The 13,192-nt window shown below is 28.9% G+C and overlaps 2 protein-coding genes across 2 annotated transcripts in view; one reads left to right on the top strand and one right to left on the bottom strand.

Annotated features, from left to right (window-relative positions):
- LOC127281052 (mediator of RNA polymerase II transcription subunit 16) overlaps window positions 1-4,601 on the bottom strand; it is a 42,271-nt gene extending 37,670 nt beyond the window's left edge. The window contains exon 1 of the mRNA XM_051304541.1: window positions 4,410-4,601. Coding sequence (XP_051160498.1) covers window positions 4,410-4,471 — 62 coding nt within the window. The 5' untranslated portion in view covers window positions 4,472-4,601. The remainder of the gene's footprint in view (window positions 1-4,409) is intronic.
- A 1,037-nt stretch (window positions 4,602-5,638) lies between these two features.
- LOC127281053 (myotubularin-related protein 9) lies at window positions 5,639-12,803 on the top strand. Its single transcript, XM_051304542.1, has 7 exons — window positions 5,639-6,076; window positions 8,946-9,111; window positions 9,601-9,893; window positions 9,987-10,090; window positions 10,560-10,864; window positions 11,822-12,145; window positions 12,217-12,803. The coding sequence occupies exons 1-7, from the start codon at window positions 5,915-5,917 to the stop codon at window positions 12,615-12,617; spliced, it is 1,755 nt and encodes a 584-aa protein (XP_051160499.1). The 5' UTR covers window positions 5,639-5,914; the 3' UTR covers window positions 12,618-12,803.
- Window positions 12,804-13,192: the final 389 nt, after the last annotated feature.

Below are 13,192 nucleotides of genomic sequence, written 5' to 3'. Positions count from 1 at the left end.
TTTTTTTCCACGCTTTTCTAATGATTCTTAAGAATCTCTCGCATGGATTTTCAAAAAAGTAAAAATTCTAAAATGGTCAAAAATTAAAATTTTCTTTTATTGACCACCTTATATGTTTTTAGGACCCAAATGGTGTAAGAAAAAAAATATAACCTCGTTTATTAATAACTTAAATTTAAGTGGGGCAAAATTGGAGGTGGTGCTTTTCCTTAACTGGGAGAAGAATTTAAAAAATAATTATATTTCAGAAGAGCTACAGTCAAGATTTTTAGAATTAATCAAATTTCAGAAGATTTTGAATTGAAATATGTTTTAATTTCTAAAAACGGGTTTAAAAAATTTTAGGCAATACTTGAATTTTAAAGAATTTCTAATTAAAAGTTTTTTTTAATAATTGGGTTTTCGATGAATTTCATTAAAATTATTGAAAATAATTAATTTTGCTAAGACTTTTTAGATTAAAATTTTCAAAATAATTGAATTTTGCAAAAGCTATAGCTTGTACTAAAAAAGTCACGTACAATCCGAGGACTGTTTTTAAAACATTCAGGTTCATTTATTCCAATACATTACAAAAAAATTTCTAAAAAATATAATTAAACTGCATTTATTTTTTATCAGAGAGATATAGTGTTTTCAAAATTTGGAAAACCAAAATTTTTTGAAGGCCATAGAGTAAGTGCATCAATTACGGCGCGTTTTAAAAAATAACTCTTATTGCTAGGGGAGAGTGGCGAGTTGTGTACCGGGTTTTGTTTTTAGATCAATTCTATTCTATAAATTTTTTTGACTATTGTATTACATAGAACTTTTAGTACACGTACAAATACTACAAATACAACTTTTGGCATGATCAATTAATTAAAATTCAAAACGGAAATAGAAATTTTGCTTGTTTTTCGAAAATACTGGTTTTATCACTTTTCAAAAAATGTTATGAGTTGTGCTCCTCGGTTCAAAATTGAAGAAAAAACATATTTTTCAGAATATTTTTTATTTAAATTATGAAATGTGAAAAAGTAAGATAATTTACATAAAATAAAGTAATAGATAAGATAATAAAAGATTAACTTTAGATAATTGAGATAAAATTAAATTATTTTAAAAATAATTGAAATAAACTAGGTAATTAATTTCATTTGCAGTGAATATAGATGTAAAAAGTCCCATTTCACTAAAGAACAATATTTAAATTGCATAAAACATTCAAATTATTCATAAATATTTTTGGGAAGTACCACACTATAGAACCTAAATATTTTTCAAAATTTCTTCCATAGGAATTTAGGGCTCATTTAGAGCTCTCAACTGGGACTATTTAAAATTTTTAAAAACCACCCCCAATTACAAAAAAACATCCACAATTATTTAAACTCGATTTAATCAAACAATAATCATATAGGAATTAAGAGCTAAATTAGGGTTCTTTAATAGCACTAAATTCACTTTTTAAAAGTGCACCCCAACCACCCCAGCCAAGTAACTGATAGATAGTCAACCACAAAAACTACCCTCAACTAGTTAAAACTCAATATTTTCAAAAACAAACACATACGCATTTAAAGCTAATTTAGGGCTCTAAAATATAATTAAATTGGTCATTCAAAAAAGATACACCAACTTTAAAAACTACCCCAGAGAAGTTCAAACTTAGTTTTTTCAAATTAAATAATTTAGCTCTTAATTCCTGTATGATTTTAAATAGTTCCATTTAAGAGCCCTAAATTAGCCCTAAATTCCTAAGTATTTATTTTTTAAAAAAATTAAGTTTGAACTACTCTGGGGTAGTTTTCAAAGTTGGTGAATCGTTTTTAAACACCCAATATAGTTCTATTTAATAGCCCTAAATTCTTAAGTATTTATTTTTTGAAATAATTAAGTTTGAACTACTCTGGGGTAGTTTTTTTTTAAAATATTTAGGTTCTATAGTGTGGTACTTCCAGCTTGACGTCAAGCTAGCAGTACCAAGGGTTATTTTAAATAGGTAAAGAGCCCTAAATTTTTGCAGGTGGTACTAAATTAGCCCTAATTGAGCCCTAATTGTTGGCATATGTAAAAACTTTTTTTGTTCAAGTGGTACTTCCAGGATTACCGACCTCAAATAGTGTGTGTATTACTCTCTAAATTTGAATCAGCGATAAGTATACCACTGTTACCAATTAGCGTATATACGCTGAAAAATCAGTGAATTTTCACTAATTTATCAGTGCATATACGCTGATTGGAATCAGTGGTATACTTATAGCTGAGAATCAGCGAGATTTCGCTGATTCAAATTTAGAGAGTAGGAGGATTAAACGCTTTTTTTCAAAATTTTTGATTTTCCTTGACAACGCTATGTAAATCGATCCGAACCATGTTCGCTATATTTTTCCTGTAATTTTCACGTAAAAATACATAAGTAAAAAAAACTAAATTTTAGCTCTCTATGTATAAAGATGTGGCCTCCGGGAGGGTGGTACATAGTCATTTTTAGGGATTTTTCGTAAAAATTCATGGTTTTTCCTTGACAACGCTATGATAATCAAATCCTATGAGATTCGCTATATTTTTCCTGTAATCTACACGCCAAAATACATATGTGTACCAAATTTCAGCCCTCTAGATAAATTCATGTGGCCGCTAGAGGGGGGGGGGTATATGCCTTGCTTCACTAGTCTCATTAATAGGATTCCCCCTTCGGGTACGGAACCCTAAAAAGAAGAAAATTTTATATTATGGGATTAAAATTTATACATTTTTACGTGTAGATTACAAAAAAAATATAGCGAAAACGATTGAAGTTCTCTCTAAATTTGAATCAGCGGAATCTCGCTGATTCTCAGCTATAAGTATACCACTGATTCTAATCAGCTTATATGCACTGATGAATTAGTGTAATTTCACTGATTTTTCAGCGTATATCCGCTGATTGGTACCAGTGGTATACTTATCGCTGATTCAAATTTAGAGAGTTGATTACCATTGCGTTTTCAAGGAAAAACTGATAATTTTCGATCTATGTGTTTTCATGCTCACAGTACAGAAAAAATTAAGCAAAATTGGAATTTTTCCATCGCCCTTCACACTTTAATCCTCTCAAATTTTAGGAGGGGAACGGAACGGTACGGAACCCTCGCTTTTAATGCGAGTGCAACTCGCCCTTGACCGATTTTTGATTTTAATTCTTTTTTTTGAGCAGTTTTTCTGAGTTTATCTCAAAATTTCGAGCCCATTGGACAATTCTGAATTCATATTCGGATTCAGCGGGAAATAATACATGAAAATATACTATTGTAGTGACAAAAAAATTTTTTTTTTATTTTTATTAATTTTTTTGAGTCGTTTTTTTCAGTATAACTCAAGAACAAGAGTCAATCTGACTATTCTGACTTCGGATTCGGATTCACCGGCGAAAAATACATGGGAATACACTAGTGTAGTGTCTCGGCCAAAACACTTATTTTTGTGTGCCTGTGTAATTATTATTAATTTAATTATTTGAGATAAATGTTCCCCCTCACCGTAATTGAAATATTTTTAAGATTTCAATTGGCTTCAAAGTATCTTCGAAAAGCCCGTAATTTTGGTCACCGTAATTGACGCACAGAAACTGATTCAAACGCGCCGTAATAGAATTGTTAGTTTCAATTTCTTATATTTGTTTAAATAATCGATTTTTATAAAGTTAAAATTTTTTTATCATCTACATAACATATTATTTTAGTTTAATAAGTCTTAAATTGACATTTTACAATAGAAATGTCAAATTTTCTACTTCAAAAGTGTGTTCATCTACCATTTCTCACAGTTTCATCAGAATCAAAGAACAAGGGAACAACTTTGATTTTTTAGCTATAGTTTGACCCAGATGAAAAAACAATATGTTTTCTGTGTATACCTAAACTTTAAAATTCAATTTCCAAGATAAATATAGAAAACTTTATAAATTAATTACAAAAAATATATTATACGAATATCAATGTTGATAGATTATTATATTTTGTTAGAAAATAGACGGCAATGTTAATTGCAGTTATTAATTGATTAAATATTTAATCAATTAACATTATAAAAAACCTCTTGATTCCCAAAGATATTCATTTAATTGACATTTATTTCTTAAACAGCATCTATTCTAAACAGAAGAAATATTCAAAATTTTAACTCATTTTTGCTTCTAATGTTTATATTTTGCTCTCATAATAATAATAATAATAATAAATATAAAAAGCTGTTTTGGGAACAATATATAAAAAAAAATTTCTTAATATGAACATCCGGTTTTGATATTTAATTTTGAAAGCTTAGACTAATGATATTTTTATAAAAATTTAAAAATATAAAGCTTGAAGAACTGGCGTACATAAAGTTTTATTCGTAATAATAATATAAAATTACAATATGCAATAAGAAAATTTTACTATTACCTTTCATGCTGCGAAAGTGATTTTGTTAGAGATCTTCTATTAACTGTATAAAATAAATCCATTATTTAACGTACTTTTTGTTGATATTTATTTACGTTGAAATAAATTTATATAAAAATTTGAATTATTTATATTTATATATTCATAATAAAACATGACATTTTCTACATTAACTATAAAGATATAAGAATGGTCACTAATGGACATTCAAATCAGATACTGCGGCCGCTTCCAAGTTCAGGGAGCGTCGCATAGAGGGACAGTATTGGGATTATGGAGCGGTCACACCTCGCCTGCAGGAGCAGTTGCCAATGGCAACCGTGTAAGAGTAAGAGAGATGGAAAATCTTCTATCTCTCTTACTCTTACACGGTTGCCATGGGCAACTGCTCCTGCAGCCGAGGTGTGACCGCTCCATTAGGCTGTGTCAGTTCATCGAGATATTTCGAGTTCAAGACATGACGTCAGTGGCCTGGGGGACAACAAACAGACGACACAATGTTATTCTTATAGAGCGGTCACACCTCGGCTGCAGGAGCAGTTGCCCATGGCAACCGTGTAAGAGTAAGAGAGATAGAAGATTTTCCATCTCTCATACTCTTACACGGTTGCCATTGGCAACTGCTCCTGCTGGCGAGGTGTGACCGCTCCATTATGGGGAAGAAAATTTGTTTCCACTTTCATCAATTTTATTCATATTTTAAACATGGAAAACGCTTGTTGACATATTTATATATATATATATATATATATATAATATATAATATAATATATATGAAATAGTATATAATAATAAAAATTGATAAATAAAATAAAAGCAAAACAAAAATTATGCAAAAATTAACAACTGCCTAAAAAAGACTTTATAGGGCAGTTTTCTGCCTAAAAAAGTCTTTTTTTGGCAGTTGGCCCAAACTGCCTTAAAAAGTGCTACTTTATATGCCCAAAACAGGCATAAAAAAGACACTTTTTCATGTCAATGGCGAAAAAACAATTTTCTAACATGGTTTCCAGGTTAGAAAACTCACTTTCAACTTATTGTTAGAAAAGCGATAGAATGGATACATATTACTTTTTCGTTCATGTTTTTGGTCTATTGTGAACACAACCTTAAATCTAAATGCGGACCACGATGCGGATTGCGGACTAGCAATATTTGTGAATTTTGTCCTGACCCAGTTGTGAAGGCTCCTTTATGTCAGTGAGTTATGTTATTGTGTTTAGACCTTAAGAAACTGACAATTGTGCTTGACATAAATATTATCAAAATAATTAACCACAAAGTTCTGTAAAATTAACATTTTTAATAATTAATTAATTTTTATAAAAATGTGTTTTGAATACGTCAGTTTAAAATTATTGAAATTTTTAGAGCCTCGTTAAAGTGTTGTATTCATTGTCAATAAAAAAAAAAAAATATATATATATATACAATATTTAACCAGCTATTGAATACAGTGAGGTTATTTTAAACTGTCAAAATAATATTTGAGATATATAAAAAGAATGGAGTTTGCCGAGATTATTTTAGTTCATCAAGTCGACAATGTCATCTTGACAGATAAAACTGACGAGAATAGAAAAGGATGTAGTTTAGAAGGCACATTATGCATTACTGGACATCATTTTATCTTGTCATCCAGACAGGAAGATCATCAGGAACTTTGGGTGGGTATCGGCTGCTGTCATTTTTCTCATTTTTCAATGATAGCCACAAGTTAATAAAATGTCAGGAAAATTTAACAAATTCAGCGAAATGACTAAAGGTCCGACTAGACGGATAAATAACCTCAAAAAATTTCTTCTGTCTCACGGTGGCACAGTGGTGGAAAATAAAAAATCTGTCAAACATTTTTTTTATTAAATTTATTTATTTATAAAGATTTTGGTCTGCGGCATTTCACTGTCATTTCTTATGTAAAATTTGCTCCTGAATTCGAATATGTAGTCGCTATGTGACTCTAAACTTGAGACTTAAAACGTAATAACTTAAAACATATGACTTGATTCAATTAGAGAACCGGAAGTAAGTTATTTTAATTAATTAACCAGAAAAATATGGAAATTCCCTGACTTTTATGAAAAAAGAATGTACTTTTGATTCAGTTTATTGAACGAAACAAAAGGAGAATATACTTTTGATTCCTTTCGGTGAACGAAACTAAAATCCGTCAGATTACTTTTCATAATAAAAAATTCGAATTCACTTGTTTCAATCAGAAAACCAGAAGTAATCTAACAGATTTTCATTTTGTTCACCGAACGGAATCAAAGGTACATTTCTCTTTCGTTTCGTTCAACAAATGAAATTAAAAGTATATTCTACTTTCGTTTTGTTCACCAAACAGAATTAAAAGTAGATTCTATTTTCGTTTCGCTCACAAAAAAGAATCAAAACAAAGTTAACTTTAGATTCTGATTTCGGAATCAAAACAAACTTGACTTCTGATTCCGATATCCTGATCAGAATCAAAAGCAAAAGTGTTTTGACTTTTGTTTTGATTTCGTGAAAGTCCCTGATTAGAAATATGCCAAGAAAAATCGAACAAACAATTGACAGAAAGATTTCGGCGCGAGTTTTAAAATAAACTAATCAAAAATTATCCATAAAATTGTGATTGGTTTCTAATGTCAGCGCTGGCAATAAAAATCTTCTGTAAAAATTAAGAATAGGAAATTAAGGGACGCATGATTATGTTCTAAAAATCATTAGTTAAAATTTTCATTTTATGGAATTTTATTTGTCATAATTATTTTTAAGTCAAATTTTTATTTAACGAAAAAAAATCATTTAACAGAATTTCTAATTGATAGAACTTTCATTTGACCGAAATTTCAAATGGCCGAACAAATAATCGACAGAAAGATTTCGGCGCGATTTTTAAAATCAACCAATTAAAAATTATCCATAAAATTGTGATTGGTTGATTTTAAAAATCGCACCGAAATCTTTCTGTCGATTGTTTGTTCGGCCATTTGCAATTTCGCACAAATGAAAATTCGGCGTTTTAAGAATTCTGCCAAATAAAAATTCGATATATAAGAATTATGTTAAGTAAAAATTTGTTTAAAAAGTAATTCTGTCAAATGTTAATTGGAAAAAAAAATTCGTCTAAAAAATAATTATATGTAATAAAATTCTTTAAAATGAAAATTTTAACTAATGATTTTATAGGATAATCATGCGCCCCGATTTAGAACTTAAAATTAACCAAATCTTTGATTTTTCTTAAAATTCGGTAAATTGTAGTGATACTGGTGCTAAATTATTGTACTTTTGAATTTGACATTTTTAATATCTTTGCAGATATTTACAATAACAAATTTTAACAATTATTTTTTTGCTTTACTTGTAACTTTTTTTCTACTTAAAATAAAGAAAAATGTTTTTTACGCAAAAGACCTTAAACTTTTAGATAAATTTTTTTTTTAAATATTACTTTTTTAACAATTTGTTTAAAAAATAAAATTTATTTATAATTTTCTTTTTCCTCTTTTTTCTATAACAGAAATTCTGAATAAAAACATGTGTTTTTTTCAAGTTTTGAGAAAAACTTACCATAAAAAAAAGAAGAGGACGAAAATTCCACTTTTTTTGAAGTTCCATCCATAGAGAAATATCTAACGAAGAAAATACTTTTTATTTTATGTCTCTATCTGTTGTAGAAATCTTGGAATCGTTCCCCCCATGAAAAAATGAACATTTTTTGAAAATGTTGTACATCGCCGCCATCTTGGACTACAAGTGAAAAAAAAATAATTTTTTCATATTCTTGAATAAGTTACTGGAATGTCCCCTTAAACATGTTCTCCCTCTTTTTGAAGCGCGAAAAAAATCATGAATATTGTTTAAATCATAATAAATCGATAGTGAAATTTTTGAAATAGCATTATTTTTTGTTTTCGAGATATTAATTAATTAACTAATAAAAGTCAATAAAAAATATAATATTTTTCGAAGAAATAAAATTAGAATAATTTTAAAAATTCCAATCCAAAATATTGCCATCTCAAAAATTTAACTATTAGTTTAATAATATTCATAATTTTTTCGCGCTTCAAAAAGAGGAAAAACATGTTTAAAAATTATAAACAAATTGTTTAAAAATTAATATTTAAAAAAAAATTTTATCTAAAAATTTAAGGTTTTTTGCGTAAAAAAATATTCTTATCATTTTTCTCTATTTTTAGTAGAGAAAAAGTTATAAGTAAAGCTAAAAAATATTGTTAAAATTTGTTATTGTAAATTATCTGCAAAAATATTAAAAATTACGAATTAAAAGTTTGTACACTTATTTTGCACCAGTATCACTACAATTTACCGAATTTATTATTTACATATAGATAATTAATCTAGTTTAAAAAAATAAATTTAACAGTCTTGTAATAAATGGAAGACATTAAAACATAATAATAGAGAAATAACTTATTATTATTATCAACAATAATCATTAAAGTGATAGAATCAATTAAAAATCAAAAAGATTTTTCTTTTCTTTCTCCTTTAAATTAATTGTTTTATAATTATGCCCAATAGTTACTCTACCGGAACATCGATGTAATGGAAAAGAAAACATACAATCAAATAGGGGGAGGAAGTATTATTTTTAAATGCAAAGATTTTCGCATCTTTCAATTGGAAATAGGTTCTAGTGATGACTTAAACAACGTAGTACAATCTTTAGAAAAACTTCTATTATTAGGTAATATTAGTCATTTGAATTAAAACTCAATTAAGTAATGCCACGTGAATTGATTCAAGTAATTTTTAAAACTCTTTGCAATTGTAATAATACACTAAATATTTTCTTTTACATGAATCGCATAAAATACCAAAAAACGTTTTTTACAATTGAAAAAAATATATATCTTAGATTTTGCGAATACAATATAAATTTTTTTTAAAGAGTTTTTAAATTGTTCTTAAAATTTAGGATGGTTTAAGTGGTTAAATTTTCATTTTTGAAAAAAAAAATTATTAAGAGGATTGTTCACGAGTTTTAAAATTGGTTAGTAAACACTTATAATTAAATAAATAGGATTAGTTTATGTGGAATTGCTCAATCAGAAACTTTTTAAAGTCAAATTAGATTTAAAAAAAAGAGTTTAATTGTTAAAATCGTAATTTCTATAGGTCTAAAATTAGACCCAAAAATTTGCAGTTTTATGAAGAAGAGTATTTTCAATTTCAGGACAAACATCGCAATATCCTTTTTTCTATAGACCGCAAATGATTAATAATTCAAAGGTACAAGTTGAAGATGGATGGACTGCTTTTGTGCCCGTTTCCGAATGGTCTAGATTGTTAGCCGCTCACGCCGATGAATGGCGTATCAGCTATTTAAATCGAGATTACAATGTTTGTAGCTCATATCCATCGTCAGTTATTGTACCTCGTCATGTAGAAGACAATGTTATTATTGCGTCTGCCAATTTTAGAGATGGTGGCAGATTTCCTGTTCTTTGCTACAGACACGATGGAGGGGTAATGTTTAAATATTTTTCTAATTTCTTTTATCCCACTTGATAAAAAGTAGATGTATTTTATATTTTGTATATACTTAATAATATATTGTAGAGTATTTTAATCAGAAGTGGTCAACCAATGTGTGGAGCTAGTGGGAAAAGGTGTAAAGAAGATGAAAGACTTTTGAATGCAGTTTTGGGTCCTGGCAGACGCGGGTAATCTAATTTTCTTTTTTGGTTCCGTGGGTTCTTTCAATTGATATTGAATTTTTAGAATTGTACTTTTGCAAAAAAAAATGCAGATGTTTTTACTGCATACTTTTACAGAATGAGTTTTTTGTATGGGAGTAAGCATTTCTGAAACGTGCCACCTAAAACTGAAAAAAATTATTTTTTGTTGAAATGTTATTTTTCCTATAGTGTTTTATATGCACAATCACGCCCTAAAAGGATTTTGTAAAAGAAAATTTTTTGTTATTAACAATTTAATATTTTTTACAAAATCGTTTTAGCGGGTGATTGTGCATATAAAACACTATAAGAAAAATAACATTTCAACAAAAAATAAATTTTTTCAGTTTTAGGTGGCACGTTTCAGAAATTCTTACTCATGAAATTAATTTTTATTTTTCATGTTGTAGTAAAAAAAATGTAACTTTTCGCTTTGTCTAATGTTTTCCCATAGGTATATAGTAGACACAAGGTCTTCTACCCAAGCCCAAAGTGCAAGGGCTAGAGGTGGAGGAACTGAAATTGATGCTGCCTATGCACAGTGGCGGAAAGTCCACAAACCTGTTCAACGACCAAGTGATTTAATGGATAGTTTAAGTAAATTAATCGAAGCGTGCACAGATACTGGATGTTCTACTTCTCAGTGGCTTTCTCGATTAGACAACAGCTCTTGGCTATCAGGAATTCAAAGTGCTCTAAATGCCGCCTGTGTAGCTGCGCAGTGCCTTCACCACGAAATTGCGGCAGTTTTGGTCCACGGTAAGCAATTAAATCTTGTAATTATCATGGGATTAAATAGTTTAATTGTACTTAAAGAGCGAAACTGAAAGGCAATTTTACAGTTACTTATTATTTATTCAAAAGGAGACCAAAGACTATTAAATTTCTTCTAAATTAAATTTAATATTCAAAATTAATCGAAGTGTACCAGTCCTTTCTGGAACACACTACAACAAAATTAAAAACTCGAACATAAAAGGCAAAAGATTAGAAAGATTGAGATTTAACATTTTTAATTAGAGAGGCATTCCACGGGTAAAACACACAATTGTCGGTGACAAGTCGTCGATTTCACTCATAGTTTTTAGGCGTATTCTACCTCCAAAAATTGGAAATTTTCCGAGGATTTTGATTTCGTGCTCATATTTTTTCAATATAGCTGCGCATGCGCACAAAAGATTAAAAAAGTAAGGAAACATTGAAAAAATCGAATTATCACACTATTTTGCAAAAACATGGTTAAAAACTTAAAATACCCAGATTTCAGATATAACAATTTCGATGAATTTACCATTTCAACTATTTTTTCTGGAAATTTGAGCCAAATCGAAATAGGTATTTTTGAGTTATGAATTTAAAAAAAAAACAGTTTTTGAATCTACTGCACATATATCTGGAGATAGCCCAAAAATTCCTACGGCATTTGATTCTTTGAAATCGACTAGTACTTTTCAATTTTTTTTTATTCACCAAAATTTACATTTTTTCAAGTAAAAATGGATTTTTCAGTCTTCTTTTTGAAAAATGTAATTTTTAACGAAATTAACGATTGTGAGTGTTCTTATTATTTTTCTAGATAGAATACGCCCAAAAACTATGAGCGAAATCAATTTTGTGCGTTACGCGTGGAATCCCTGTAGAATTACTTGAAAAATTTAAGTAGATTCGTTTAATTTTAAAAGTAATTAAGTTAGAATTATTTCTTTATTTTTACAGGCAGTAGTGGACGTGATTCCACATTAGTTGTAACAAGTTTAACACAAGTGATATTAAATCCGGACTGTCGGACCGTAAGAGGTTTGGAAGCTTTAATCGAACGAGAGTGGCTTCAAGCGGGTCATCAATTTTATACTCGCACTCGTCATGGAGCCTATTTTAATTCTCATGGACAAAATGTACAACACGCGCCAACATTTCTACTCTTTCTCGATTGCCTTTATCAACTTCACTATCAATTTCAATTTAGTTTTGAATACACGACTGATCTACTCGTAGAACTTTTTAAGAACGCTTATTATTCTAATTATGGCACTTTTCTTGGTAAGAGTTTTTATTTATATTTATATGAGAATGACAATACTTTATTTTAACTGATTGGATTGAATTATTAGGTGATTCTGAAGCAGAAAGATATCGTTTAAGACTTTCGGAACGTACTTGTAGCTTTTGGTCTCACATAAATCAACCAGACATTCTAGAAAAATGGTTAAATCCACTTTATGAACCAAACGCCGGAGTAATTTGGCCGAGCATTGCTCCAATCAGTATCCAACTTTGGAAAGAATTGTATTTAGCTCATACAAGTGCTGCGCCTTGGACGGGAATGTTACAATGTGTTAAGGACGTAAAACAGAATCATACTGGTGTTCGCAAAATTGCAGGACAATTACAAAATCAAATTAAGCGTATTTTAGAAGAGATTAAGTCTGACTCAAGTGTTTCTGTTGATTCTGATAATCAGGAGGAACACACTCGATTGGCGCAATTGAATCTCGAATCCCAAAGCACTTGATAATACATAGATACTGGAACCTATTATTATTAATAGTTTTACTTGAGTATATATATTTCCAAAAATATTCTTAAATCAGAGAAATGGGAATGAAAAGAGCATATCGTAATGTATTAATTTTTCTACGTATGAGTTATGGAGTGGCTCAATAAAAGTGTTACATAAAAATCAGTGGATCTAAGTAAATTGTTGGTTTCAATTTTTAATGCATTTTTAAATTCTAATCTATAATACTACTACTGACGATTTAAAATGTTGGAATGATATATGTTAATTTCATAAAAATTCTACCTTCTTATAGAAAACAGTTATTAAAACGAAGAAAGAAACTAAACATTGTTTTGTTTCCCTAGAAATGAGTGCATTTTTTACACCATCCATAAGTAGAAAGAGTGCGAAAATATACTGATTCGGTAACGTCACATCCGGCAAGGAGAACAATTTAGTGTAGAAAGTATAAGCAACGGTGAAAAACTCTTTGGTGTTTTTTAAGTAGAGACAGGAACTTTATGCTTGAGTATACGAGCATAAATTTCAAAAAAAAAATGTTTTGTAGTTTTAAAATATGTATTAAA

The sequence above is a fragment of the Leptopilina boulardi genome, unplaced genomic scaffold (genome assembly GCF_019393585.1).
Source record: "Leptopilina boulardi isolate dan_hultmark-lab unplaced genomic scaffold, ZJU_Lbou_2.1 LbouV2_262, whole genome shotgun sequence".
NCBI classification, from domain to species: Eukaryota; Metazoa; Arthropoda; class Insecta; order Hymenoptera; family Figitidae; genus Leptopilina; species Leptopilina boulardi.
The sequence above is the reverse complement of the archived record's forward strand: the minus strand, read 5'-3'. Positions and strand labels throughout refer to the sequence as shown.